Source organism: Vipera ursinii, assembly GCF_947247035.1.
Source record: "Vipera ursinii genome assembly, chromosome: 4".
Taxonomy (NCBI): domain Eukaryota; kingdom Metazoa; phylum Chordata; class Lepidosauria; order Squamata; family Viperidae; genus Vipera; species Vipera ursinii.
This window is the reverse complement of record NC_139514.1, coordinates 107,818,511-107,844,495: the sequence shown is the minus strand read 5'-3', so window position 1 is coordinate 107,844,495 and position 25,985 is coordinate 107,818,511. Positions and strand designations below refer to the sequence as shown.

Here is a 25,985-nt window from a genome sequence, read left to right as displayed (position 1 = left end):
AAACTGCTAGCAATGGGCAGAGTTAGCCTGCAGTACTGCATTCCAACCACTGGGAGGGAGGGAGGAAGGAAGGAAGGAAAGAATAGCAATAGCACTTAGACTTATATACCGCTTCACAGTGCTTTACAGCCCTCTCTAAGCGGTTTACAGAGTCAGCATATCGCACCCAACAATCTGAGTCCTCAATAGCACAGAAAAAGTAATTTACGACCATTTTTCACACTTATGACTGTTGCAGCAACCCCATGGTCATGTGATCAGAATTCAGATGCTTGGCCACTGACTTGTATTTATGACCGTTACAGGGTCCAGGGTTCATGGACTTGCAACTTTTGCAATTCTCTTGCAAGCCAAGTCAACGGGGAAGCCCAGATCCACTTAGCCATGTTACTAACTTAACAACTGCAGTGATTCACTTAGCCACTGTGGCAAGAGAGCCTTGGTGGAGCAGTGGGCTAATGCCTCCTTAAGTAACACCAGCTGCCTGCAATTAGTGCAGGTTCGCATCCCACCAGGCTCAAGGTTGACTCAGCCTTCCATCCTTCCGAGGTAGGTAAAATGAGGACCCAGATTGTTGGGGGCAATAAGCTGACTTTGTAATAATGCCGCTTGGGGTGTGTGTGAAAGCCCTAATAAGCAGGCATATACATAGAATGAAGGCTACTGCTAAGCTTGTAAGCCGCCCTGAGTCTTTGGAGAAGGGCGGGATATAAATGGAATTAAAATTAAAAAAATTAAATTAAGAAAGGTCATCAAATGGGGGCAAAACTCACTTAACAACAGTCTTTGCTTAGCAACAGTCACTTGGGGTTCCGTTGTGGTCATAAATGGAGGGTTAGCTATATTGTCGCCCTGTTGTATGACCCAGGTATGTTATCCCCCAAGAGACGATGTAACAACAACAACAACAACAACAAAATTGGAAGGGACCTTGGAGGTCATCTAGTCCAACCCCCTGCTCAGGCAGGAAACCCTTATACCATTTCGTACAAATGGCTGTCCAGTCTGTGTAGGAAATAGTTAAATGTGTAGGAAATGGTTAAAAATGTGGTTGTTCTTCCAGGCTTTGAGACAGAACAGTTGGGGGAGTGGCTATGATTTGGGGTTTTTATTAGGAGTATATAATCTTCTGGTCGGTTGTGGCCATTTCTAAATAAGTTGTCTCTTCACTGTAAGCTGTCCAATTTGTTAAGGAGTCAGGCGGTCTCAAAACTGAATTAAATTAGTAAACTTGTTTGAAGAGCAAACGGGGAAAGGAAAAAAAATCATTGGGGTGGGGAGGGGGCGCGGGAGGGAGCCCATCTGGAGCCCCTGGAAGTGGCCACCTTTTTTTTTTCCTGGATTCCCTACTTGGTTTCTGGACTGGCTGAAAGGTGCTGATCCGGATCACTGTAATATTAAGTGTCGTTTTTAAGCTTCCTTTTAGATAATCTTGCTTGCTACCTTTGAAAAATGGCTGCCCTGGGTCACGTTTGGCAACATTATTGTTGTAGAAATGAAAATCGCTCCGGTTTCAGAAACTCAGCAACCCGGAAACTTAAGTTTTGTTTTTGTTCGTTTTGTTTTGGATTTTATTTGGTTTGTTTTCCTTGGTTTTGGTTTCGACAAACTATCTTGCTGCTAAAATAATTCAGGCAATCTTCCTCATATGTTCTAAGACTGCAATAAATGTCTCCGGGCACAAGTTTCCTTCCAGTCTTTCCTGCCTCCTTTTAATCAATTTTCTTCCATCGGGGTATCTCTTGGAAAAAGTTTCATATGAACTTTTGAGTGTATCTTTCGAACGCAGGACATTTTAAAAAGTAAAAAAAAAAATCAAAAGCAGGAACAATGCCTTCTGAGAGTCTTCCACCTTTCCCAAAGGTGCTTTTTCACGAGGCAACTGGACTTTCTTGTTTTTCCTTTGAAGACCTTTCGCTTCTCATCCAAGAAGCTTCTTCAGCTCTGACTGGATGGTGAAGGATGGAAGGATTTAAATTCCTTGCAGACAACTGTTCATTTGCCTTCTTTTAGGGAGTTGTTGAGGCCATTTGGAAGTTTACCTGTGTCCTCAAGGTCACCTGAGTAATGCAAATGTGTGTGAAGCCTTCTTGGCTGCAGGATGTTTTCTGCCCTGTGTCCCTTCACAATATACACAAGGAATTTGTCTCCGGTGCATAAGCTCTAAGTGTACATACAAATATAAGCTCTCTGTGTACATAAATAAGATCTGGATGACTGAGAATTTCCATAGACTTCCATCGTTCCATTTATCGTTATCATCTTCTTCTTCTTCTTCATCATCATCATCATCATCATCATAAAGTTGGAAGGGACCTTGGAGGTCATCTTTTTCCAACCCCCTGCTCAGGCAGGAAACCTTATACCATTTCAGGCAAATGGCTGGCCACTCTCTTCTTAAAAACTTCCAGTGTTGGAGCATTCACCACCTCTGGAGGCAGGTTGTTCCACTGGTTAATTGTTCTAACTGTCAGGAAGTTTCTCCTTAGTTCTAGGTTGCTTCTCTCCTTGACTAGTTTCCATCCGTTGCTTCATCATCATCATCATCCTAGTGTTTTTTCTACGAGTACACTTCTTGGATCAACAAGCGCCATCTTGTGTAATCAGATGAAGCATCCATTTTTCATGTCGGCATTTATTGGATCTTGCTCCCTCTCTTTTGGCCTTCCATGGGGACACTTGCCATCTATATTAAAGGGATGGTGATGTAGACAACAGTGTGTGTGTGGGGGGGTGCTGCTTGTAGAACATGGCCAAACCACTGTAGGCGTTTCTCATGCTTTCCCCCCCCCTGATATTGGCGTGGTGCCCGTTTCCTCCTGAACTGAACTTTTTTGAAAACTGAACTTCTCCGAACTGAACTTCCGCGTTTTTGTTTATGTATTTATTTATTTTCTAGAGTCGCCCATTTCAAACAAGGGACTCTGGGAAGAGAACAATGCTAAACAATTAAAACAATTACAATATGGTACAAAAATAAAGAATAGAATGGAAGAGAACAGAATAGAAAATAGTATAGTATAGTATAGTATAGTATAGTATAGTATAGTATAGTATAGTATAGTATAGTATAGTATAGTATAGTATAGTATAGTATAGGACAGGATATAGAATAGAAAATAGACTGGACTGGACTAGACTAGACTAGACTAGACTAGACTAGAACAGAACAGAACAGAATAGAAAACATGAATAGAATGGAATGGAATTTAGAATAGAATAGAATAGAATAGAATAGAATAGAATAGAATAGAATAGAATAGAATAGAATAGAATAGAATAGAATAGAATAGAATAGAATAGAATAGAAAAAATGAATGGAATGGAGTGGAGAGTGGAGTACTTTATTGGCCAAATGTGATTGCACACATAAGGAATCAGGTGCATAAGCTCTCACTGTACATACAAACATACTGTGTAGATACAAACATGAGCTCTCAGTGTACATACAAACAACAAAGTGATTAATCATCAATCATTAGATACAACCCTAAATCATAAGATACAGACAACAAAGTGATAAATCATAAGATACCAATAGGAGAAGGTAATAGGAAAGATGAGAAGGATAATAGCAATACAGCCCTACTACATGGATAAATATATAAAGGCCAAAAATAAACATATAAAGCAACTAAGAAAAAAAAGTGTTCATAGATGATAACATATCCAGGAAATGGGGTCCTGAACACCTTTGGAGCCCCAGTCCTGGACACAGAACCAGGTCTTCATGGCCTTTCAAGAGGCCAAAAGGCTGAAGGCCATCCTGATCTCGCAAGGGAGAACAATAGGCAGAGAAGGCACATCTCCTCATCTTTTTGCAAGCACCTTAATTTTAACAAGAACATTAAGGTAGTTTTTATTGTTTCTGGCAGGCAATGAAATATGAGAATATACAACATTTGGCAGATGGAGACCTCCTGCTGAAGCTTCTTTTTATGCTAACGAGCACCCACTTGCAAACAAAATATGTTCTGATTTGGATTATCCCCTTTAAAATAATTTTTTAAAAAGGGAATAAGGAAAAAAAACACCAACATTACAGAATGCATGACAGAATCCACTGGAGGTCTTCTAGTCCAACCCCTTTTTTCAAGCAGGAGGCCCTATACCACTCTGGGCAAACGGCTATCCAATCTCTTCTTGAAAAGTCCAGTGATGGAGCACCCACAAATTCTTGAATAAATGTGTTTTAATATTCTTGCTTTTCTTCCATTCCGTTGTGTTGTGTCCAATTCCCAAAGTCCCTGCAGTTTTCTTAGCAAAGTTTCCAGCAATGCTTTGCCACTGCCTCTTGACTTTGGAACTATTTCAGTCTATTGTGGTGGTGGTGGTGGTGGGGGGAAATGGAAAAGAAAATACAAGCATGGTTTGCTTTGTTTTCTTTGATGGGGCAACTTGGCTTTACAGATGTTCCAGAGAACCAGAAGGCAAGACAAGAAAACAGTGGATGGAAACTAATCAAGGAGAGAAGCAACCTGGAGTTAAGGAGAAACTTCCTAACAGCTAGGACAATTAACCAGTGGAAAGAGCTTGCCTTCAGATGTTGTGGGTGCTCCATCACTGGAGGTTTTAAAGAAGAGACTGGACGGCCACTTGTTTCAAATTGTATAAGGTTTCCTGCTCTAGCAGAAGGCTGGACTAGAAGACCTCCAAGGTCCCTTCCAGCTCTATTCTGGTTGATTGATTGATGAACTTATCACCACTTATTCATTGCTGAGCTATCAAAATAAAAACAGATGTCGCCTTATGTCAGACATGTCAAACACAAGGCCTGGGGGCCAGATCAGGCCCGCGAAGTGGTTTCATGCGGCCCGCGAATCCATCCTAGAAACAGTGAGGGAACGGCCCCCACTGCCTTGGCCCTGGCCCAGAGACCCTCCTTCTGCCAGAGACCCTCAGATCTGTCCCACTCCTGCCCAGGCCCCCATAGGCACCCTTGATGCGAACGATGTAGAGCTGGCCACGCCCACCCAGCAGGCCATACGCACTCTAGCCACGCCCACCCAGTAGGCCACGCCCACCCTGGCCATACCCACCCAGCCCCCTGAGGGAAACCATAATGCTGATGAGGCCCTCAATGAAATTGAGTTTGACACCCCTGCCTTATGTTGTATCGAAGTACAAACCCTGAAGGGATCCTTGTTCTTGGTTACCATGGGGGATGAAGGTGATGTTGCTTAATTCACTTCTAGTTGATCATAGTGCTTTGGGCATTGAATCAACCAGCAGTTCTTCAACCTTGCCTAAAGTAGAGCATTCTGATTCCCTCTCCTGTTCTTAAAGTCACTGGAGCTGATTCATAACTCCTTTTTACTTGACAGCTTGGAAGATAAATCATCACCAATAAATGTTCCGTTTAATAGAAATGATCTCCAGTAGACCAGCCATAATAACTCACCGATCATTAAAGAAAAGTGCTTATCCATAATTATCAGCAGAGCGGGAGCCAAATGGGGACTGACTTGGGTCTCAATAAAATCTATTTTTAGCAGACGTTGGGGCCTCTTCAAAGACAGTCATGTGAGAATCTGGCCATGATGGTTTATTTATTCTGAGGAATTTTGAAAATCCGAGTCAAACTAGGGAACAAATTGGTTTGAGTCACCCTGGAGTAAAGACTTTCCTAGCTACTCTGCTGTTTATACTCCGGGATCTTAATTCACACCATAGAATTGATTGTGTTCTGTTTCTCAAAAAGAACTGATAAGTACAGTATAATAACTTTCTGGTATTATAAAGAGAAATGATATCTTTAAGCCAGCAGCAGTCTCATTGTGTTCCAAGAAAGTCAGACCCTTATCAGAAATTTATTCCACGACAAAAGAGGTTTTAAAAGATTTTGGATTGTTGATTCATACATAGTGATACTGAGACCAGCCAAAGGTTTGGCAAGAACTATTCACAATCTAGGATGATTTTTTTTGCTTCAACAGAGTTTCCTTGAAAGCAAGGAGAATTTTTTTTAAAAAAACTAGTATCTTAGATAGCCAGCTCTGTAAAGCCCACATTTACTATGTTTCATTATATAGAGTTTTAATTTTCCAATGCTTAAAAATATTTGTATTTAATATATATATCGGGTATCTAATCTATGCAAAAGCTGAAGCAAACAATAATTTTCTACTTAATGAATTTATACATGCATACTAAAAATGCATTTACATTTTTGATTAACCCTCTCTCTTTCCCTTTTTTAATAGTCTAATTAACAAGATCAAACCTGGCATCATTAAAAAGATCAATCGACTGTCAACACCAATAGCTGGACTGGTAGGTAGTAAAATTATGTTTTGGCATTGAAGGAGGGGTGGTTGGCACTGATCCTGATTAAAGCTTTATTGTCTCATAATTACATCTTATTTTTATAGAGGTGATGAAGATTTATTGGTTGCTCTTCATACTGGTTAGCCATGACATGACTAGTAGTTCCATTTTGTAGAAGTTTCTGTACACAAACGTCAAAAAAGATAAATATACATGCTTCTTAACCGTACACAACATAAGCTTTTGTCTTCCATTTCTCCTTTCAAATGCAATGTTTTCTCCAAAGGCAAGAGGATCTAGTGGTCAGAAAAGCTGTTGTGGTCCATCAGAAAAATAGCTAATAAGAACCACAAATTGTGACATTTCTGGGGTCTTCCCTGATGGAAGAGGTGTTGAGTTCAGGCAGACTTTTGGTTCCTATGCCAAACTGAGCTGAAATGGTCCCAGTTCATATGGATGACATATTCTCCAGCTGACTGTCCGTCTTGAAATGGCTTGTGGCTTGATCTACGGCAGGATGCTGACACTAAGGATTAGATATCGTGGTCTCATTCCTTCTACCAACTCTTTTCTTATGCAACATTCATTATCATTCCAAATGTTTAAGATTTATCCCCCCCTTTGATCTATTAACCCCAATCCCACACTATGTGTGTATGTTTCAAAGTCAAACTCCCAAACCTGCAAGGAGGACGCAGATTGTTGGGGGCAATTAAGCTGACTTTGTAATAATGCCGCTTGGGGTGTGTGTGTGAAAGCCCTAATAAGCAGGCATATACATAGAATGAAGGCTACTGCTAAGCTTGTAAGCTGCCCTGAGTCTTCGGAGAAGGGTGGGATATAAATGGAATTTTTTTAAAAAAAGTATATGATTTTTCCATAAAAAAACAATGGCGTGGGAACTTTGTGAATTCTGCCCCCAATAATCCTGATCCAGATTAGGGTCCTGTGCACTTAAATTAAAAAGGAGGAGGAAGAATTATGCAATGCAAATTGATACATCATCTTTTAAATAAGGTGAGAGTTTTCTCAATGGTCAGTATTAAGAAGGATTTTTAAATCTGTCTTTCTGTCCATCTATCTATCTATCTGTCTGTCCGTCCATCCATCCATCCATCCATCCATCCATCCATCCATCCATCCATCCATCCATCCATCCATCTATCTATCTATCTATCTATCTATCTATCTATCTATCTATCTATCTATCTATCTATCTATCTATCTATCTATCATCTATCATCTATCTATCTATATCATCTACCTATTTATCTATCAGCCTATCTACCTACCTACCTATCTATCTCTGCAAGGAGCATTTTAAAGGGCTCATGCATACTTTGGGTCAACCTGTTCTCCAAAGCACCTGAAGGCAGGACAAGAAGCAACAGGTGGAAACTAACCAAAGAGAGAAGCAACCTAGAACTAAGGAGAAATTTCCTGACAGAACAATTAACCAGTGGAACAACCTGCCTCCAGAAGTTGTGAATGTTCCAACACTGGAGATTTTTAAGAAAACTAGACAGCCACTTGTCTGAAATGGTATAGTTCTTCTGCTTGAGCAGGGGGTTGAATTAGAAGACCTCCAAGGTCCCTTCCAACTCTGTTTTTTGGTTATATCCACTGGATCAAATTCTGGGCTTTCATCTGAAAGAGGGTGTAGTTTTAAGAACCAAATCTATGACCTTTCTTCAAAATACTGCTCATAGCAAAGTACATTTTTGGGTGTTTACTTGAAAATGTTTGGGGAAGAGATTGATGTCCTTGGTTGTTTTCAAATGGGCATTGTGTTTGTAGGGAGGGCAGTGTTCCAATTAGCAAATTCCATCTGTGCTGCTCTTTATAAAAAAACATTCAGCGGGCTTTTAAAGCTGCAGCAAATAAACGGAGACATTTGCAAAAGCAAGCACTTGCCTAGGAAAGCTACTGTAGGAATTGCTGAAAAATAAATGAACGGCTCTCTACAGCCGGTTACAGTTCCTTAGGCAGCACAGACTCTTCCTGAATATCTACCTCCTGAATATCCTACCTCTTTCCATAGTTGTTTGAAAAGGCAACTGGGCTTTCTCATTTTTCCTTGAAGACTTTTCGCTTCTCATCCAAGAAGCTTCCTCAGCTCTGACAGGGTGGTGGGGAATGGAAGGATTTATTCTCCTTGCAGACAGCTGGTTGTTAATCCTTCCATTTTCCACCAGCCAGTCAGAACTGAAGAAGCTTCTTGGATGAGAAGTGAAACTAAATCTAAAGACATTCTTATTTGAACAAGCCGGCCTGGCCTGATGGGGGATGGGTGGGTTTTTTTATTGTTATTTTAATATTTGTATTCACTGTTTTTAGTTGGGCATATGTTTAATTCCTTTTAACTTTGGTATTTTTGTATTTTTTATATATTTGCCCTGTTCACCGCCCTGAGTCCTCCGGGAGAAGGGCGGTATATAAATAAAATTAATAATAAAATTAATAATAAAAACGTCTTTAAGGAAAAAAAAACCAAGAAAGTCCAATTGCCTCTTGAAAAAGTACCTTTGGGACATCCACGATTTGGATGACTGAGAGTCTCCACAGTCGTTTTACTCCTGATTTGTTCAGAATGGCACCCCTGTGTTTTTCACAGTAGAAGTAAAAGTGACGCCCGGGGTCCTGTAGGGAAATAACATTTTGTAGTTACTCATCGTGACCAAGCTCTCCCAGTCTCAGCCGAGGCGTCATATCTTTGGGGGAATCTGCTAATAACATCTTACAATGATTCCATCACTGAGATTCTGTTCCTGGGAATTACGTTTGGGGTTCAAAAATGCCTTGAAACCTTCCTTTTCGTAGAAGCTGTTTCTTCCGTAAAACTGGAAAGAGCATTCTTTTTTTCCAAGCAGGGCCCAAACCTGTTTAAAGGATGGTAATACTAGGATTGCATAATGATGACTAAATAGATTATTCTGCATACATACACTCGGAGCGGTGCATAAATTCTTGCCTGTCCTACATCGTGATGTTATTGCTGTCTCCCTTATTCTGTAACCACAAACCAAATAAAAATCATCTCCTGTCACGGGGGCAGGACCATCTGCCAGTGGTTCGTGGGTGGTGGCTGAGTTTGCCCTTCAGCTCTGATGAAAGACAGGAGGATTTTTTTTTTATAGAGGATGGAAAACACGGTCTCCCCAGCCACCCCTCCAAGAATGGTGGAAGCTACAGGACTGATCGCTGGCTGCATAGTAGAAGGTCCAAAATCAGCCTGGGTCTGAACAGGAATCATTGTGATTTTTAGATGAATCGCCATGTGAAGTGAATTGAACAGAATAACAGCGTTGGAAGGGACCTTAGAGGTCATTTAGTCCAATCCCCTACTCAAGCAGGAGACCCTATACCATTGTGGACAAGTGGCTGTCCAATCTCTTCTCAAAAGCCTCCAAGTGATGGAGCACCCACAACTTCTGAAGGCAAGCTATTTCCACTGGTTAATTGTTCTCACTGTCAGAACATTTCTCCTTAGTTCTAGGTTGCTTCCCTTCTTGGTTAATTTCCATCCATTGCTCCTTGTCCTGCCTTTGAATACTTTGGAAAATAGGTTTGCCCCTTCTCTTTTTTGTTGGAGCCCTTCAAATATTGGAACATTGCTATCATGCCACCCCAAAGTCCTTCTTTTCATTAAACTAGACATGCCGCATTCTTGCAATGTTTTGAATTGAATTGAATTGAATTGAAGCCAATTCACCTCAAAAGCCAAGCAGAACTGGTGAACTGCTAGGATCAGGCAAACACGCATGTGTCCCTAATTTAATTTAACTTTTAACTTTTGGGTAGCGGTGCTTGCACTGCACCACAACAGAGCATGGATTCCTGTTTGCACTAAGTGGTGAGATTTGTATCTGGCCTTCCCTCCAGGAGAGCAGGGCAGAGTACAGTAGCCCTTAACCTATGACCACAATTGATCCCTATTGATACTTATTAAGTGAGTTGTGTCCGATTTCCATGACCTTTCTTGCCACAGATGTTAAGTGGACCACTGCGTTGTTAAATTAGTCACACGGTTGTTCAGTGAATCTGGCTTCCTCATTGACTTTGCTTGTCAGAAGGTCACGAAAGACCCCGGGATGCTGCACCCGTCATCAGTACGAGGTTGTTGGCAAGCATCTGAATTTTGATCGTGTGACCACAGGGATACTGCAACGGTCATACGTGCAAAAAACGTTTTGTATGCTGCTGTAACTTCACACTGTCACTAAACAAATCTAAGTCAAGGCCTGTCTGTACATGCCTTCTCTCTTCTGGGTTTTATTTTTTTTTCCATAGCAAGGAGCCCATGAAGTAGGCAGTGCTAGAAGGTGATGTCAGGACTAGACCCCAAGTCATGTAGGGCAGAGGTGCCCCCCTTTTGGGCACCAGGGACCGTGTCAGGACCCACCCCAAACCACGTCTTAGGAAGACAAAACTCTTGGAGCCAAATCTAGTCCAAAAGGAATCTTTACTATGACATGCTTGGTTGTAGGAATACAAGACAGGACTTGATATTGTTCTACAAACTAAAACCTTATAAAGAGTTCCCGGTCCAACCCCCCCTTAACCCCATTTGGTCAGCCCCCCATCATTTACCTCGTGTCATCCCTCTCGTGGGAAAAAGGAACTTAGGACCTTTTATGTTTATTGCTCTCTTCCTTGACACAAGCCAGATGCTACCTATCCTAACCCTCCCTTTTGTTCCCCCAGTTCAAAAGGCTTCTCTTTTCCTTTGAAATGCCTAATACAGGCTCAATACACATTCGTTCCTTCCTCCTCGGGAGATGGCAGAATCCAGGAACAACATTTTAAACATACATTTATGAATATTATATAAATGGATTCTGACAGACTGGTTCCATGGAGAGAGGTTTTTCCACGGACTGGAAGGGGCATGGTTTTGTGTGCTGCCTGCATCTCGCGAATGGGGCTTTGCTTGTTTGTGCGGCCCAGTTGCTGGCATGCCACGGCCCGGTACCCATCCACCGACTCGGGGTTGGGGACCTCTGATGTAGGGAGCTTCGGAAGCTGGGGAGCGGGCTAGAAATGGGTCCTTCAACTGTAGTGCAGCAATACCTTAACCAGGATGCCGCTCCTGTTGGCCCCAGTGCATCTATTTCTGTGGAGCAACAGAGATGCCTTTATTTTTTTATAGGATTTCTTTTTCTATGTATAATAACCCCGTCCCCCACCAAACTATAAATCCTTCAAAGGAGATGCATAATTTTGTCATTTTACAAACACAAGTTGTAAAAATTAACCTCAGCCATAACTGTCATGGTTTATGAACTGAAGTACTTCCCATTTTCCCTTTTATAATCGCGGAGAAAGATAAAAAGTGATTGAGTAGGCTTCCCTTGCACACTGCCTATGCACAGAGGGAAAATCCTGTTTAAGCTTGAAAGGCTATTTGGGCCACACTTAATTTGCTCCTATGATTGCCCAATAGCTGTCCGATCTGTTTGATTTATGTGTAAAATAAATGTTGAACTGTAACTAGTCTAGAACAGCTGGTGGCGATTGGTGGCATAAAGTCCATTTTCACCATGAAATGCAAACAGAAGAAATGCTATATTGCAGCAATCAAACCTCATATTAAGTAGTTTTCATGAGCATCACCAGGCACTCCTTTAAAACTCAACACCTGCTCTGGAAAACCAAGATACCTTTTCTGTACCCAAAAGTCCATATTAAACCAAACCCACCAGAGCTTCTTCCCCAGCCTTTCCTGTCCAGATGTCCTTTTGGTCCTGCCTTGTTTGGTCACAAAAACCTTTCCCACGACCTCCTTCTTCTGTTCTGCTCTAGAATGAACAGTGGGACATTCTGGAGAATTTAATCTATTTCTTCTGTGCTAAATTACAGATGGCAGTTCCTAAGCCATTACTGTTAAAATTATATTTATCCCCCGGGTCCTGTTTCCAAAGCGAGTGGTGACACTAGAGCTCAGATTCAGGTTTCAAAGTTTGATCTTGCTTGCAGAGATTTCCAGATATAACTTGACTTTGGACAGAGCTTGCCGGGACAGGGTCCTTCCTTGCTTGAGGTCCTTCTAGGTTGAGCTTCTCTGATGGTGGAGAGAAGACCTGTCCTCTCAGTTCAGAAACTTCAAATTGGGAAGCAACTTCCAGACCATGCCACCTTCCCATCCCTGAAAATAAAAACCTGCTTGACTGTCCGTCTCTGTTGTTGTTGTTGTTAGCTGCGAAGTCATGTCCAACCCATCACAACCCTGTGGATAACATTCCTCCAGGCCTTCCTGTCCTCTACCATCTTCTAGAGTCCCTTTAAGCTCACGCCTACTGCTTCAGGGACTCCATCCAGCCACCTCATTCTCTGTCGTCCCCTTCTTCTCTTGCCCTCAATCTTTCCCAGCATTAGGCTCTTCTCCAGTGAGTCCATCCTCATTAGGTGGCCAAAGTATTTGAGTTTTAGCTTCAGGATCTGACCTTCTAAAGAGCAGTCAGAGTTGATCTCCTCTAGGACTGATCGGTTTGATCGCCTTGCAGTCCAAGGGACTTGCAGGAGTCTTCTCCAGCACCAGAGTTCAAAGGCTTCAATTCTTTGGCGCTCAGCCTTTCTTATGGTCCAGCTTTCACTGCCATACATTGCAACTGGGAAGACCATAGCCTTGACTATACACACTTTTGTTGACAGGGTGATGTCTCTGCTTTTTAGTGTGCTGTCTAGATTTGCCATGGCTTTCCTCCCGAGGAGCAAGCGTCTTTTAATTTCTTGGCTACAGTCCCCATCTGCAGTGATCTTGGAGCCCAGGAAAATAAAATCTGTCACTACCTCCATTTCTTCCCCTTCTATTTGCCAGGAATTGAGAGGGCCGGATGCCATGATCTTGGTTTTCTTAATGTTATGTTTCAACCCAAGTTTTGCACTCTCCTTCTTCACCCGCAACAAGAGGCTCTTTAGTTCTTCTTCACTTTCTGCCATTAGAGTGGTATCATCTGCGTCCATCTCTAGGTTGATTGTATTGTCCGCGCGTGGTGAACATGGGAACCTCCTGAGCAGTTGGGATCACGTTCACCGTGGTGGAAACACAAACAAGTCGACATGTTGTATTTGTGGCTGATTAAACCCAGCAAAGGCATTAAGGTATTCAGAGGTCTTGGGTGCATGCATTCTTGCTTTCCAGTGAGCCCAATGACACGGGATTATGCCAGGGAGTTGGCAGCTCATCCCCTGGCAGTCTTGAACCCCAAACTGGTTCAGCCAGAAGATGTGCATTCTAGTGAGTGTGAAGCAAAAAAGAAACCTCGGCAGATCAGAGAACTGTCATCTTCTGTTGCTGTCTCCTTGTTGTCGAATGTCCTTCAACATAGGAGCCAGTGAGTAGGCGGCCCTGAGAATGGGTGGGTAAAATATGTGCATAGTTGCCCTGCCCTGAACACTTCCTGGCCAGCTATCTGGGAGCTTGTCTTTCTTCTCCATCTCTGGTTTCAAAGTGAGTTTTTTATGATGTGCATCATTGGTGCAAATCAGCGTTCCCTTCATTTTTCCTGGCACTGGGTGGGGAAACAGCAAACGTCTGACACTCTGCCCATTTCGGCAGGCTGTGGGTTGCGGCTTTGGTGAAGTTGATGGGCTGAGAAAGGAGCTACCACCAGCTGCCACAGCAGCCCATGCCTGGGAGAGGAATGAAGGACGGGTCTTAGGGAGTGTCAGGAGCCTCCAGGCATCTGTGCTCTAGGTGGGGAATAACCCCCTTTAGAGCAAGGGTCCCCAACCCCTGGGCCACAGACTGGTACTGGTCTGCGGCCTGTTAGGAACCAGGCTGCATAGCTGGAGGTGAGTGGGTGAGCTAGTGAGGCTTCATCTGCATTTGCAGCCGCTCCCCAGTGCTAACATCACCACCCCAGTTCCACCTCAGCTCATCAGGCATGAGATTCTCATAGGAGCACAAACCCCAATGTAAATTGGGTGTGTGAGGGGTCTAGGTTGCACACTCCTCCCCTCGCCCCAGTCCATGGCAAAATTGTCTTCCTGAAACCGGCCCCGGGTACCAAACGGTTTGGGGTCCGCTGCCTTACAGCATTCCTCTCAGTGAGAAAGAAAAGTTCCTAACAGTGAGGACAATTAACCAGTGGAACAGCTTGCTTTCAGACATTGTGGGTGCTTCATCACTGGAGGTTTTTAAGAAGAGACTGGAGAGCCACTTGCCTGAAATGGTCTAGGGCAGGGGTAGGCAACCTCGGCTCTTTTATGACTCATGGACTCCAACTCCCAGAATTCCTGAGTCAGCTATGCTGACTCAGGAATTCTGGGAGTTGGAGTCCATGAGTCATAAAAGAGCCGAGGTTGCCCACCCCTGGTCTAGGGTCTCCTGCTTGAGCAGAAGGCTGGACTAGAAGACCTCCAAGGTCCCTTCCCGCTCTATTCTGATTCTGTTCTCCCTGTAGAATCTGGCATTATTTTTGTGAAATTGAGTTGAAAAAGCTGGGCCATCCTAAGGAACAGTTTGGAAAAAAGAACCACAAAACCTGAGCTAAACCTCCTCCTATAAAGTTTTGTTCTTGCAGACTCTGTGACCTGTTTTTTTGTTTCTGGGTTTGGGGTTTTGCATCCAAATTGAGAAAGTCGGAGAATCAGTTGGGCTTTCTCCACCCCCTCAGCCAAAGGTTGCAGTCAGGAGGCTAAGAGAGAAAATGAAAGCAAACTCTCTAAATTTCAGTTGCGTGCACTTTCTTGAGTAGTTAATTTACGTTTTTCTCTTTCCACCCCACCCCCCCCCGTGATAACAACTTCAGCCTACAGCCCCAGATTCATGTTTTTCCTCCACTTTACCATCTGTCTGACTTCTCCAAGCCAATCAGTGACAATGACCCCCCCAACTCCTAGGCAGCACAGCCCAAAGTACAGATAGTCCTCAACTTACAGCAGTTTGTTTAGTGACTGTTCACACTTTTCACACTTAAGACTATTGCAACATCCCTGTTGGTCATGTGATCAAAATTCAGAGGCTTGGCAACTGACTCACATTTATGACGGTTGCAGAGTCCCAGGGTCATGGGATCCCCTTTTGCAAACTTCTGACAGGGCAAGTCAGTGGGGAAGCCAGATTCACTTAACAGCCGTGTTGCTAACTTAACAACTGCAGTGTTTCACTTAGCAACTGTGGCAAGGAAAGTCATAAAATGGGGCAAAACTCACTTAACAAATTTCTCACTTAGGAAGATAAATTCTGGACTCAGTTGTGGTCATACGTTAAGGACTACCTGTATACTGCTGGGGATGACGGTTGTCTAGTCCTTGGACACTGAGTGTGTCCATTTTCAACCATCACACTCTCTATGGATTTGGTTTCCAATTACACTCCTGGAAACCTTTAAAAAATCAATTATCAAACATAAAATTACACGGAATCTAGTGCTTTCATATAGGGACGCGGTGGCTCAGTGGGTTAGGACGCTGAGCTTGTCGATCAGAAGGTCGGCAGTTTGGCGGGTCGAATCCCGAGTGCCGCGTAGCATAGTGAGCGCCTGTTACTCGTCCCAGCTTCTGCCAACCTAGCAGTTTGAAAGCACGTAAAAATGCAAGTAGAAAAATAGGGACCACTACGGTGGGAAGGTAACAGCGTTCCGTGCACCTTTGGCGTCTAGTCATGCCGGCCACATGACCACGGAGATGTCCTCGGACAAACGCTGGATCTTCGGCTTTGTAACGGAGATGAGCACCGGCCCCTAGAGTTGGAAACGGGGGAACCTTTACCTTTACCTAGTGCTTTCATTGGGACATCTTGACTTTTCCAGCCATTTGGACAACATTTCTAAATGAAGCAATGTGCCTTGTTGGGAAGTCTGTTTGTTTATTAATCAAATTTATACGACTGATGTTCAGTGATGGATGAAACTCCCGAGTCTGGTTTACAGCTGTCTTTGTTGCTCATTTTCCTGCAGGTTAACTGGAGGCAATAGCAGATAATCACATTTCGGTCCATCCTATGGAAATTGTTACTTGCTGATTGTTATATAGCAGTGCCAGAACAAGTTTTCCTTGGTTTATTTTTTTCCCCATCTTTTGTTTGTCTTTTCTTCTTTTGATCATTTTCTCCTTTTTTTGCCTTATCTCATCTTGAGGAAGATAACACTGGTCATTAAGCTCGGCTATTCATTTGTCAGCTGCTGGGCTTATGGAATGGGTGTTTGCCTGCACAAATAATTTCAGAACCAGGAAGAGTGGTTCTTCTGTTCACAAGGCTGTGTTTTAAACTGGGCTGCTCGCCACTAATTTGAGTGTTTTGCAGAGGATCAGACAAATTAATAGGGAAGCAGGTTCCCGGTGACATCATGCTTCAATTATGACTGTTGGGAGGATCAGTGGAGCAGGCTGATTCCCGTCTTCGGAACCCTGCTGGTCCTGGCCCTTCCCTAGAGCAAGCTGAACCCAGCCAGCCAACCATATCTACAGCAGGAAGAGCTGGTGACTTCAGGACACCATGTCCCTCTCCCTCTTGGCCAGGCAGACAGCAGTGGGTCTGGCTGGGCTGTGGCAGGCTGATTGAGTTTGGGATATTGGGTTCAATGCTGTCCCCCTTTGACAAGAAGAGTGTTATGTACTGAGCTTGTGGTACCATACCACGTGAGCCAACGGCTCCCTTGAAACCTAGACAGGCCATCTCCAGCCTTGCAAGTGATCTACCTTTGGCGGGAAGCATGGTTCCATTCTATTGGCTGCTGCTAGAGGGTTGGACTGTATGTATATGTAGTGGCTGGGCATGGCCCAGGTTAAGCTCTGTCATAACCAAAAAAGGATGTGTTGCTTTATGAACAACTGTCTGTATTCATTCCTGTTCACTCGAGCCCACGACATAACAAAGAGTTTGGATCTTCCAGTTTCTCTCTGCCTTCAGCTCTTTCTCTAGGCCAACCGGGTAGACAGTGGACGGGGTTTGGATTCCCTCAAGGTAGCCCTGATGGTTAGAGTTAATTGAATCCTGTGCAACACCACATGGTCAGCTGACCCTTTGGACACCACAACACAGTGTGCCAAATTGCCCTAAGTAGTAGGCCTTTGGCATCATCCATCAGAGCCGTTCTCATGCTCTTAACATGTAAGCTAAATTATTAGGGCCCATCCCCCTGAATACACACATTGTATACACCGCAATCCAAAACCACAAAATTGCAGGAAGTTGCCTGCAAAAATGAGGCGTTTCACACTGAGAATAGTGAATGGTTAGTGGGGTTTTACATGCATGTCTTTCAGTTCCTTGGCAACTGTCAGATTCCCTGCTTCCTTAAAGACAGGATCTAATCCCTGCAAGCCTTTCTTAGCATCTGGGTTAGCCCTTGATGGGATCTGGAGATATATAATCTTAATGCTTCTCCGTCTTCCTAAAGGCAGCAGCGTCCAAAGCGGATCCTGGATTTCCCTGGTCTTAGCATCGATTCCTTGCCTCTTTGTAGGGGAATGTCAAGAGATAAGTGCATCTAGAACGTGGTGCCATGGAAGGAAAAAAAAAGACAGTACAGTCTACATTAAAAAATAGGGTGTGGCTAGCAGTCTGCAGCCATAGTTTCACTTCACATGCAGTTCCACAAAGCCAGAACTAAGTACGTGATCATATGCCCTTAAGGGCAGCCCAGTGGATTTATTCGCTATGAAAGATCTTATTTATTATTTCACAAGTCTTAATTTGTAGCCCAAGGTTCTGTGGTTTCATGTCCCAAATTTGCGATGTCCACGGTTCTTAAACAAAAGGAACTCACAAAATAAAAACGGCAGCGTTCTGGGATGTTTCATTACGGAGTTGAATGACAATTTAAAGGGCGTTAAATTTCTACCTATTAGCAGAACAGAAGGAAAGAGAACGATAGTCTTACTTGCTTTTCTCTTCTCACTCTTTCTTTCTGATGCTCAGAACAAAGACAATAATGGGGGATATTTCCTGGGTCTGAAATGTTGTTTAGCCCACATACATGCACGCCTGCACACAAACAAGCACAAACATACGTACAGACACCGAAAATATTGCAACATTTCCCCCCCCCCCCCCGCTTTGGAATACTAGTGGAAACTGTACGTTTCATTCGAGGCAGTGATTCATCAACGTAACAAGGTTGGAAAGGGCAAAATAGTGTTGAATTGACTAGGCTTAGAAAGTGAAAAAGGGCAGAGAACGTGCAAGAAGGAAAAGAGCTAGAAGGAACGGAAAATGCATATAGCTAGAACCGTATACTGTCATAAGTGGAATTACGTAAACTCGAAACAGCTTCAAGGTTGTTGACTTTTCCAGAGATTTGTGATAAGGGTTGCTCTAGGTGTGTTTGCATGTAAGTATGTATTCTACCAATATGTAGATGTACAGCAATCTGAATATGCCAGAATTTAAGTTTTTCTCAAGTTATTTCAAGTGCTTAAAGAGTGTCAAGGCTGTAACGTTCATACAGTTACAGATACAGATAGTCCTCGACTTACGTCCACGATTGAGCCCCCCAAACTTATGTTGCTAAGTGAGACATTTCTTATTATGTATTTTGGCCCACTTTACAACATTTCTTTCCACAGTTGTTAAGTGAATCATTGCAGTTGTTAAGTGAGTGAAATGGCTTCCCCGTTAATTTTGCTTGTCCGAAGGTCCCAGAAGGGGATCACCTGACACCGGGACACTGCGACCGTGCTAAATAGGAACCAGTTGCCAAGTGTCTGAATTTTGATCATCTGACCGTGGGAATGCTGCAACAGTCATAAGTGTGAAAAACGGTCCTAAGTCACATTTTTCACAGCTGTTGTAACTTTGAACGGTCACTAAATGGATTCTTGTTAAGTCGAGGACTAACTGAATTTCAATTGCTCAAAGAATATCAAGACTTTCTGTAACTTTCATACAATTGCAGATACTCGGCTACATATACAGTATATCTGCAAGGCTTTACAGTTATTGCTATGGAAATATTTTAGAGTCATTTTATGAATCAATTAAATATTTGCTCTTATGAGCCGTGGTGGCACAGTGGTTAGAATGCAGTACAGCAGGCTACTTCTGCTGACTGCCGGCTGACTGCACTTCACTAGTTCGATCCTGACTGGCTCAAGGTCGACTCAGCCTTCCCTCGTACCAAGGTCCGTAAAATGAGATTGTTGGGAGCAATAGGCTGACTGTAAACTGCTTAGAGAGGGCTGTAAAGAACTATGAAGTGGTATATTAAGTCTAGATGGTATTGCTATTTCTATTATTGTTATTGGTTAGAAAACCATATATATATATGCTGGCAGATAGATAGATAGATAGAGAGAGAGAGAGAGAGAGAGAGAGAGAGAGAGAGAGAGAGAGAGAGAGAGAGAGAGAGAGAGAGAGAGAATATTCAACATCTTGAATTTTGTTAATTAAAGAGCTTAGTATGGTACACCATACGATTTCCTTTAGGATTCAGAACATTTTCTTGAAAGGCGATGAAATGAATTCATGTGACAAGGATTTTAATCTCCTTTTTGATGGAGAAATCTCATGGTTATATGATGAAATTTAGACTGCTGATAACCCAGAGCCATGAATAGGCTGTGAGTCTATTACAAAGACTATCCCAAGAATCAGGGGAAAAAAATCAAATCATCTCAAAGGTAAAGGTTATGATTGTTCAGTTCTACGACAACTGTTGAGTAATGGAACAAAATTGTGCTGAGTAATCCTGTATCTACCTCCCATGAAACTCTGTCCCTAATTTCCTCCTTTGACTAGATTTGAGAAAAAAAGAGACAGAGAAAAACTTCATTGTACATGTTCATAATTTATTATAGTCTGATCTTCTTGAAGAAGAAGAAAAATACTTATCGATATTTATTCTTTGTATCTAGTGCATACCCATGCACCATTCACACAATAGGCAAATATATCCACTTTGTGTACTATAAATTAACTGCTGTATGATATTTAATGAGAAAAACAACCCAATTCAACTGTAATGCTTTGATTTGGCTTATTTTTTTATCCGGTATTCATCAGTGTTCCTGTTATTACAACGACATGATTTGTGTAGCGCTTAGTACAAGCTACAGGGGTGTGCTGTTGAAGTTTTAAGAATTAAGAAAAATAACCCTGAAACAACTTGAAGTGGCAAGAATAAATCCTTGAAGAGAAGTGTTTGCATAGCTGACTGAAAGGTTTTAATTTGGTAGGGCCTACATCTACTAACTAATTCACAGCTATTACGACTCGTTCTCCTTCCTGTCTAACTTTTAGCCCTGTTGAAACCCAAGTAGAAGAACGAGTGTGTGAATCAAGACAGAAAAAAAAAATCCAGCATCTGTGCTGCAGGATCAAATCCTGGTATAGACTGCGATTTATCCCTTTCTCACACATGTTTACACACCTCTTCCCCTCTTCCCATTCCTGGGGAACCTGATAAAGAGGCCTCTAGGCTTGCAGTGCTGCCCAGCTGAAGGGTGATGTCAATGGTTTGGTGCCACATTCCAGAACTCGCATTGATGACGTGATTCCCGCCCAGCCCTTTGCTTAAGCAAGTGTAAAAAGCAGCCAACTCAAGCGTTGCTCAGCTGGAATTGAATGCAGGCCAGGATTTTTACTTTTTTATTTTTATTTTTATTTATTTTTTTAAAAAAACTTACTACATAACACGTCCTGTCTCTCACATGCCTTTCTCATGATTTGGGTTCCTTGTGTGCAAACAGTGCTGCATCTTTCTGCAACATCAAAAAGAAATAATAAATTGTCCATTGATTTAGTTACTGGACTCGAGATTGCTCGAACTCAGTGGGGGTAATTCTGCCTCTTCTGGATTGCTTCCGTTCTTCCAAATGGATCCTGTCCCACTGGGGAAAGCTGGAAAAAGAGAGATAGAGTCAAGATCACGTAAATTACTACTACCGCTATATAAAACCTTAGTAGGACCACCATAGTCAAGGCTGTGGTCTTTCCAGTTGCAATGTATGGCTGTGAAAGTTGGACCATAAGAAAGGCTGAGCGCCAAAGAATTGAGGCCTTTGAACTTTGGTGCTGGAGAAGACTCCTGCGAGTCCCTTGGACTGCAAGGCAATCAAACTGGTCAGTCCTAGAGGAGATCAACTCTGACTGCTCTTTAGAAGGCCAGATCCTGAAGCTGAAACTCAAATACTTTGGCCACCTAATGAGAAGGAAGGACTCACTGGAGAAGAGCCTAATGCTGGGAAAGATTGAGGGAAGTAGAAGAAGGGGACGACAGAGAATGAGGTGGCTGGATGGAGTCACTGAAGCAGTAGGTGTGAGCTTAAATGGACTCCAGAAGATGGTAGAGGACAGGAAGGCATGGAGGAACGTTGTCCATGGGGTCACGATGGGTCAGACACGACTTCGTAACTAACAACAACAAGACCACCTCTAGAATACTGCATGCAGTTTTGGTCAGCACATTCTAAAAAAAAATGTTGAGACTCTGAAAGATCGCAGAGAAGAACAACTAAAATGATTAAGGGCCTGGAGACTAAAAGATGTATAAAGAATGGTTGAAGGAATTGGGTCTGGCTAGTCTAGAGAAAAGAAAGAGTAGGGGTGATATGATAGCAGTGTTCCAATATTTGAGGGGCTGCCACAAAGAAGAGGGGGTATTTTCCAAAGCACCAGAAGGCAGGACAAGAAGCAACGGATGGAAACTAATGAAGGAGGGAAGCAACCTAGAACTCTGGAGATACTTCCTAACCAGTGGAATGGCTTGCTTTCAGAACTTGTGGGTGCTCCATCACTGGAAGCTTTTAAGAAGAGACTGGACAGCCACTTGTTTGAAGTGGTATAGGATCTCCTGCTTCAGCAGAGGATTGGACTATAAGACCTCCAAAGTCCCTTCCAACTCTATCATTCTATATTCTGTAAATGCAGCTATATGCCTTGGCATCTACAATCTTACGAGTGAGAAAGAATAGAAGGGTGCATCGTTCAGAGGGGAAGACGGCACTCCGGGAGGGAAGCACTGAGGCTGCAAATTGGAATGTGTGACCCAATAGTTGTTGATGATGATGTTATCCAGTTGTGTCCAACTCTTGGTGATTCTATCAACCAAGTCTCTCCATATCTTCTGATCTTGCGCTACTTCTTTGAGTTGTTCTACGTTCTGGTTGGTGTCAGCTTTGATGGTGTTCAGCCACCGTGTTCTTTGGCAGCCTGGTTTCCTTTTACCACTAACTCTTCCAAACATAACTGCTTTCTCCAGTGATCCAATAATTATCTTTTTGATAACTGCAGCTAGGAAGCTTTTAGGCAGCGGGTTCACGGATTGCCGGTTGAAGCCAAGCTTGAGCACCAGAAGCGAAAAAATTCTGGAATTCAGGAATTTCCAGGATGTTTGCAGAGCAAACAGTAGTGGGTGGGCAGCCCTTTGGTACGGCCACCCCCAAGTCATGTGGGAGTGTGCTGATCCCCCAAAACAATTAGCATCCTGGGCACCTGCCCAGCTTAGCCACATGCTGTGCCAGGGAGCAAAGGCTGCTGGAGTTATTACAGCCCTGTTTATAAGCAAAATTCCAGCCTACCCTTCTCCATGGACTTTGGACCCTCACACACTCTCAGCCCACAAAATAGGATGCAAATAGGACAAATACAAATGTTTAGGACTGCGGAAATGAATGGTAATTTTAAGTGTTATAATCCCCGGCTGTCCTAGAAAAGAGCTCTCTTTTTTTGTTTTCAGAGCAGGGACATTGAATCCAGAGCGTGGTTAGTTTTAGTCTTATCCTCTTGTGCTTGGAGGGTGAGAGAGCTTCCATTCCTCCCCCCCCCCCTCCTCTTAAAATTCCCTCGGACACATGGGATGCTTGCCATTTTTTTCAAAAACTGCCAAACGGGGATTCCCTCTGCCCCAGCTGGCCAGCCAAAGCCAGGAAGGAGAGATGCCGTAGGGCTTTTTTTGTCATAGAACGCTCAGAACGGAGTTCCGGCACCTTTTTTGAATGGAACCTTGTAGGCTAGGCAAGGCGGGTTGTATGACATGTGTGAGTTCCGGCACCTTTTTCTTTTAGCAAAAAAGCACTGCGTAGGATGTTCTGAAATCCAACTCAGCCCGACTGGAAAAATAGCCCAACTTTTAACTGGAAACCCCCCATTTCTGAAGTTTGGACTGCTTGTTTCCTAGTTGGGCGTGCTTCTTACCCAGAGTGTTGTTTTCCCCAATGTTTAGAATCTAGATCTGAACATTTGGGGGTGGGGTGGGGGGACCTCAGAGAATTAGGCTAAAGAGTTAGGCTCCTTGGTGGAGCAGTGGGCTAATGCCTCCTTAAGTAACACCAGCTGCCTGCAATTAGTGCAGGTTCGCATCCCACCAGGCTCCAGGTTGACTCAGCCTTCCATCCTTCCGAGGTAGGTAAAATGAGGACCCAGATTGTTGGGGGCAATTAAGCTGACTTTGTAATAATGCCGCTTGGGGGGTGTATGAAAGCCGTAATAAGCAGGCATATACATAGAATGAAGGCTACTGCTAAGCTTGTAAGCCGCCCTGAGTCTTCGGAGAAGGGCGGGATATAAATGGAATTAAAATAAATAAATGAAAAAAATAGTTGGCATGCCCAGCCAAGGAGAACTTTGTTTCCTCCACCTCTCTGCAGGGTTCAAAGTAAGCTCTCCCTGAGGCAGGTGGCACAAATCTCTGCTCAGCCACACCTAATTTGCCCAGTGAAACTGCAGATTCTGCTCAGTCTCTGCTCTTGCCTCGCCTTCTGCCTTCTCTCTCTCTCTTCCCCTCTCCTCCTCCCCCCCCATCCTCGGTAACCAAAACCCACTCGCAGGTGCTGCTTTCTGCAATCCTCGGTGGCATAGAAACAGGGTTCCTCCTCCTTCGCTCCTCCGTTGCCAACCATTCCTGGGTGGGTGAATGTCAGCAGCCGGAGAGTTATTTTTAAATGTGAGAGGTGAGGCTTGTCATGCAAAGCTAAAAAAAAAAAGGAAAAAAAAGAGGGCGTTTGTTTGCAGAGCTGACACGGAGGGGACGACGCTGCTCCTCACTGGCCAGCCCGTGTTGCCTTTTTACCTGCTAATCTTTAACGTGCCTGTCAGTCAAAGCAGCTTTCAGAGCCACAGGAAATAATGTTCCTTGTCATCTGTGATCCTGAGGACCACAGGCTGGACTTTGAGACCCGCACGCTTTCCGCCACGCTCCTTCACTAAAGTAGCCGCCTTCTTCTGCTTCTCTTTCGCAGGATAATATCAACGTCTTTTTGAAAGCCTGCGAAAACCTTGGATTAAAAGAAGCTCAGCTTTTTCATCCTGGTGACCTTCAGGATTTATCTAATCGAGTTACCGTCAAGTAAGTACGGCTAAGTCTTCTGCTTATTACGTGTCTGTACGTTGTCTTGGGGCTGAATCCTTTTTGAGATGTGCAAGTTGAGATTTGCTGTTAAGTGCCAGGAAAAAGCTAGCCCAATCCTGAGGATTGTGTGTTTGTGTTTGTCTGTGTGTTTGTGTGTGTGTGTGTGTGAGAGAGAGAGAGAGTGTGTGTAAAGCTACTTGACAGATTGATAGTTATATTAATTCAGAGACGAAAATGCAAAACTTGACCGGAAAAGTTGGTTTTACTCTAAGATGGTAATGTTGAGTGTTTATTCTGGGATGAGATGTCTACTTAGGGTGGTCTAGGGTTGTCTTTAGCCAAGACTTCAGATCTGACACCTGTAAAACTCTACTGAGAATGCAGACTCTGTCCTCTGTAGAGAAGGTTAGGGGGGCATGTGAGCTACTTGATAGCTGCTAGCTACACTCAGCAACGGTGGACCAGGAAATCTTTCGGTTTAACTTTAACCTCCGTTTTACCTGGAGCAATGGGTGGCCGCGCCTTTAACCGATGACATCCTTTCTGAGATATGGCATTCATCACCTTGACCCTCCCTAACCATGACCCAAGAGTGACAAAGAGGAATTCCACTCTTCCTAAAAGAGAGTTTTCCCTACACCCATCAGGAAGTGGTCAGAAAGTTTGGCCATGAACGGCTTTGTCTATATCGGTGGACCTGCTGTACCTCAGGAAGGGGATACACCTAGCAAAATGAACGTCAAGGACATTGTGGCCAGATAAATGGACTTGCTTAATTGTTCAAATAATTATTTTAGATTTGCTCATTTAAGTGCGCTGGACCTTGCACAGCCTGCTTGAGAATGCCAGAAAAGGTGTGCGTACGTGTGTTTGTAAACGTATGTGGTTTCTAAGTTTAAAAGCAGTGAATGGCAAAGTCCCTCATAAGTATTCCTGGGTTAAAGGAGGCATTCGGCAAATTGTGGCCTTTGTGGAAGAGGACACAAATGAAGAATCTCATGCTCTCTTCCCGCTTGGCTTTCTTTTGGTTTGTGAAAGGCAGCACGTGAAAGAATGGTAAACACCTTTGCGAAATCCACCTGACTGGCTCTTTTGCAACCTGGAAAGCCAAGTAATCAAAAGTGACCTATCTGACAACTCCTGCTGTGGTGTGCCAGGATTGTTCCCAGGCGGTCAAGCCAGGAACGCCATGGCACCGGTTCCCCTTCCTGTTAGGGGAAAGCAAAGCAGCAGCCGACAAGTCTCCTAACAGGTTCCCTTTCAACGTGTGGGCTTGACAAGAAGGCTTGGCAACTTCCCGAGACTCAGATTTGCATTCCTGTGGAGTTGCCTCTCTCGTTCCCCTCCTGCTGCAGGAGTAAGTTGAGAAGGTGGTGCAATTCCCTCTCGTTCTGCTGGAAATGCTGTCGAACTGGCTGCTGCCTGCCTGTGTGGTGAGAGAATTTTCTGCCACAATCTTCTCCTCCTTGCGTTGTCACAAACCCA

At 43.5% G+C, this 25,985-nt stretch overlaps 1 protein-coding gene across 1 annotated transcript in view; it reads left to right on the top strand.

Annotated features, from left to right (window-relative positions):
* The window catches only part of LMO7 (LIM domain 7), a gene marked incomplete at its 5' end in the record, with an annotated part of 95,676 nt that overhangs the window by 2,541 nt on the left and 67,150 nt on the right, over positions 1-25,985 (top strand). The window contains 2 exons of the mRNA XM_083361305.1: positions 6,204-6,273; positions 24,391-24,497. Of these exons, the coding sequence (XP_083217431.1) occupies positions 6,204-6,273; positions 24,391-24,497 (177 nt within the window). The remainder of the gene's footprint in view (positions 1-6,203; positions 6,274-24,390; positions 24,498-25,985) is intronic.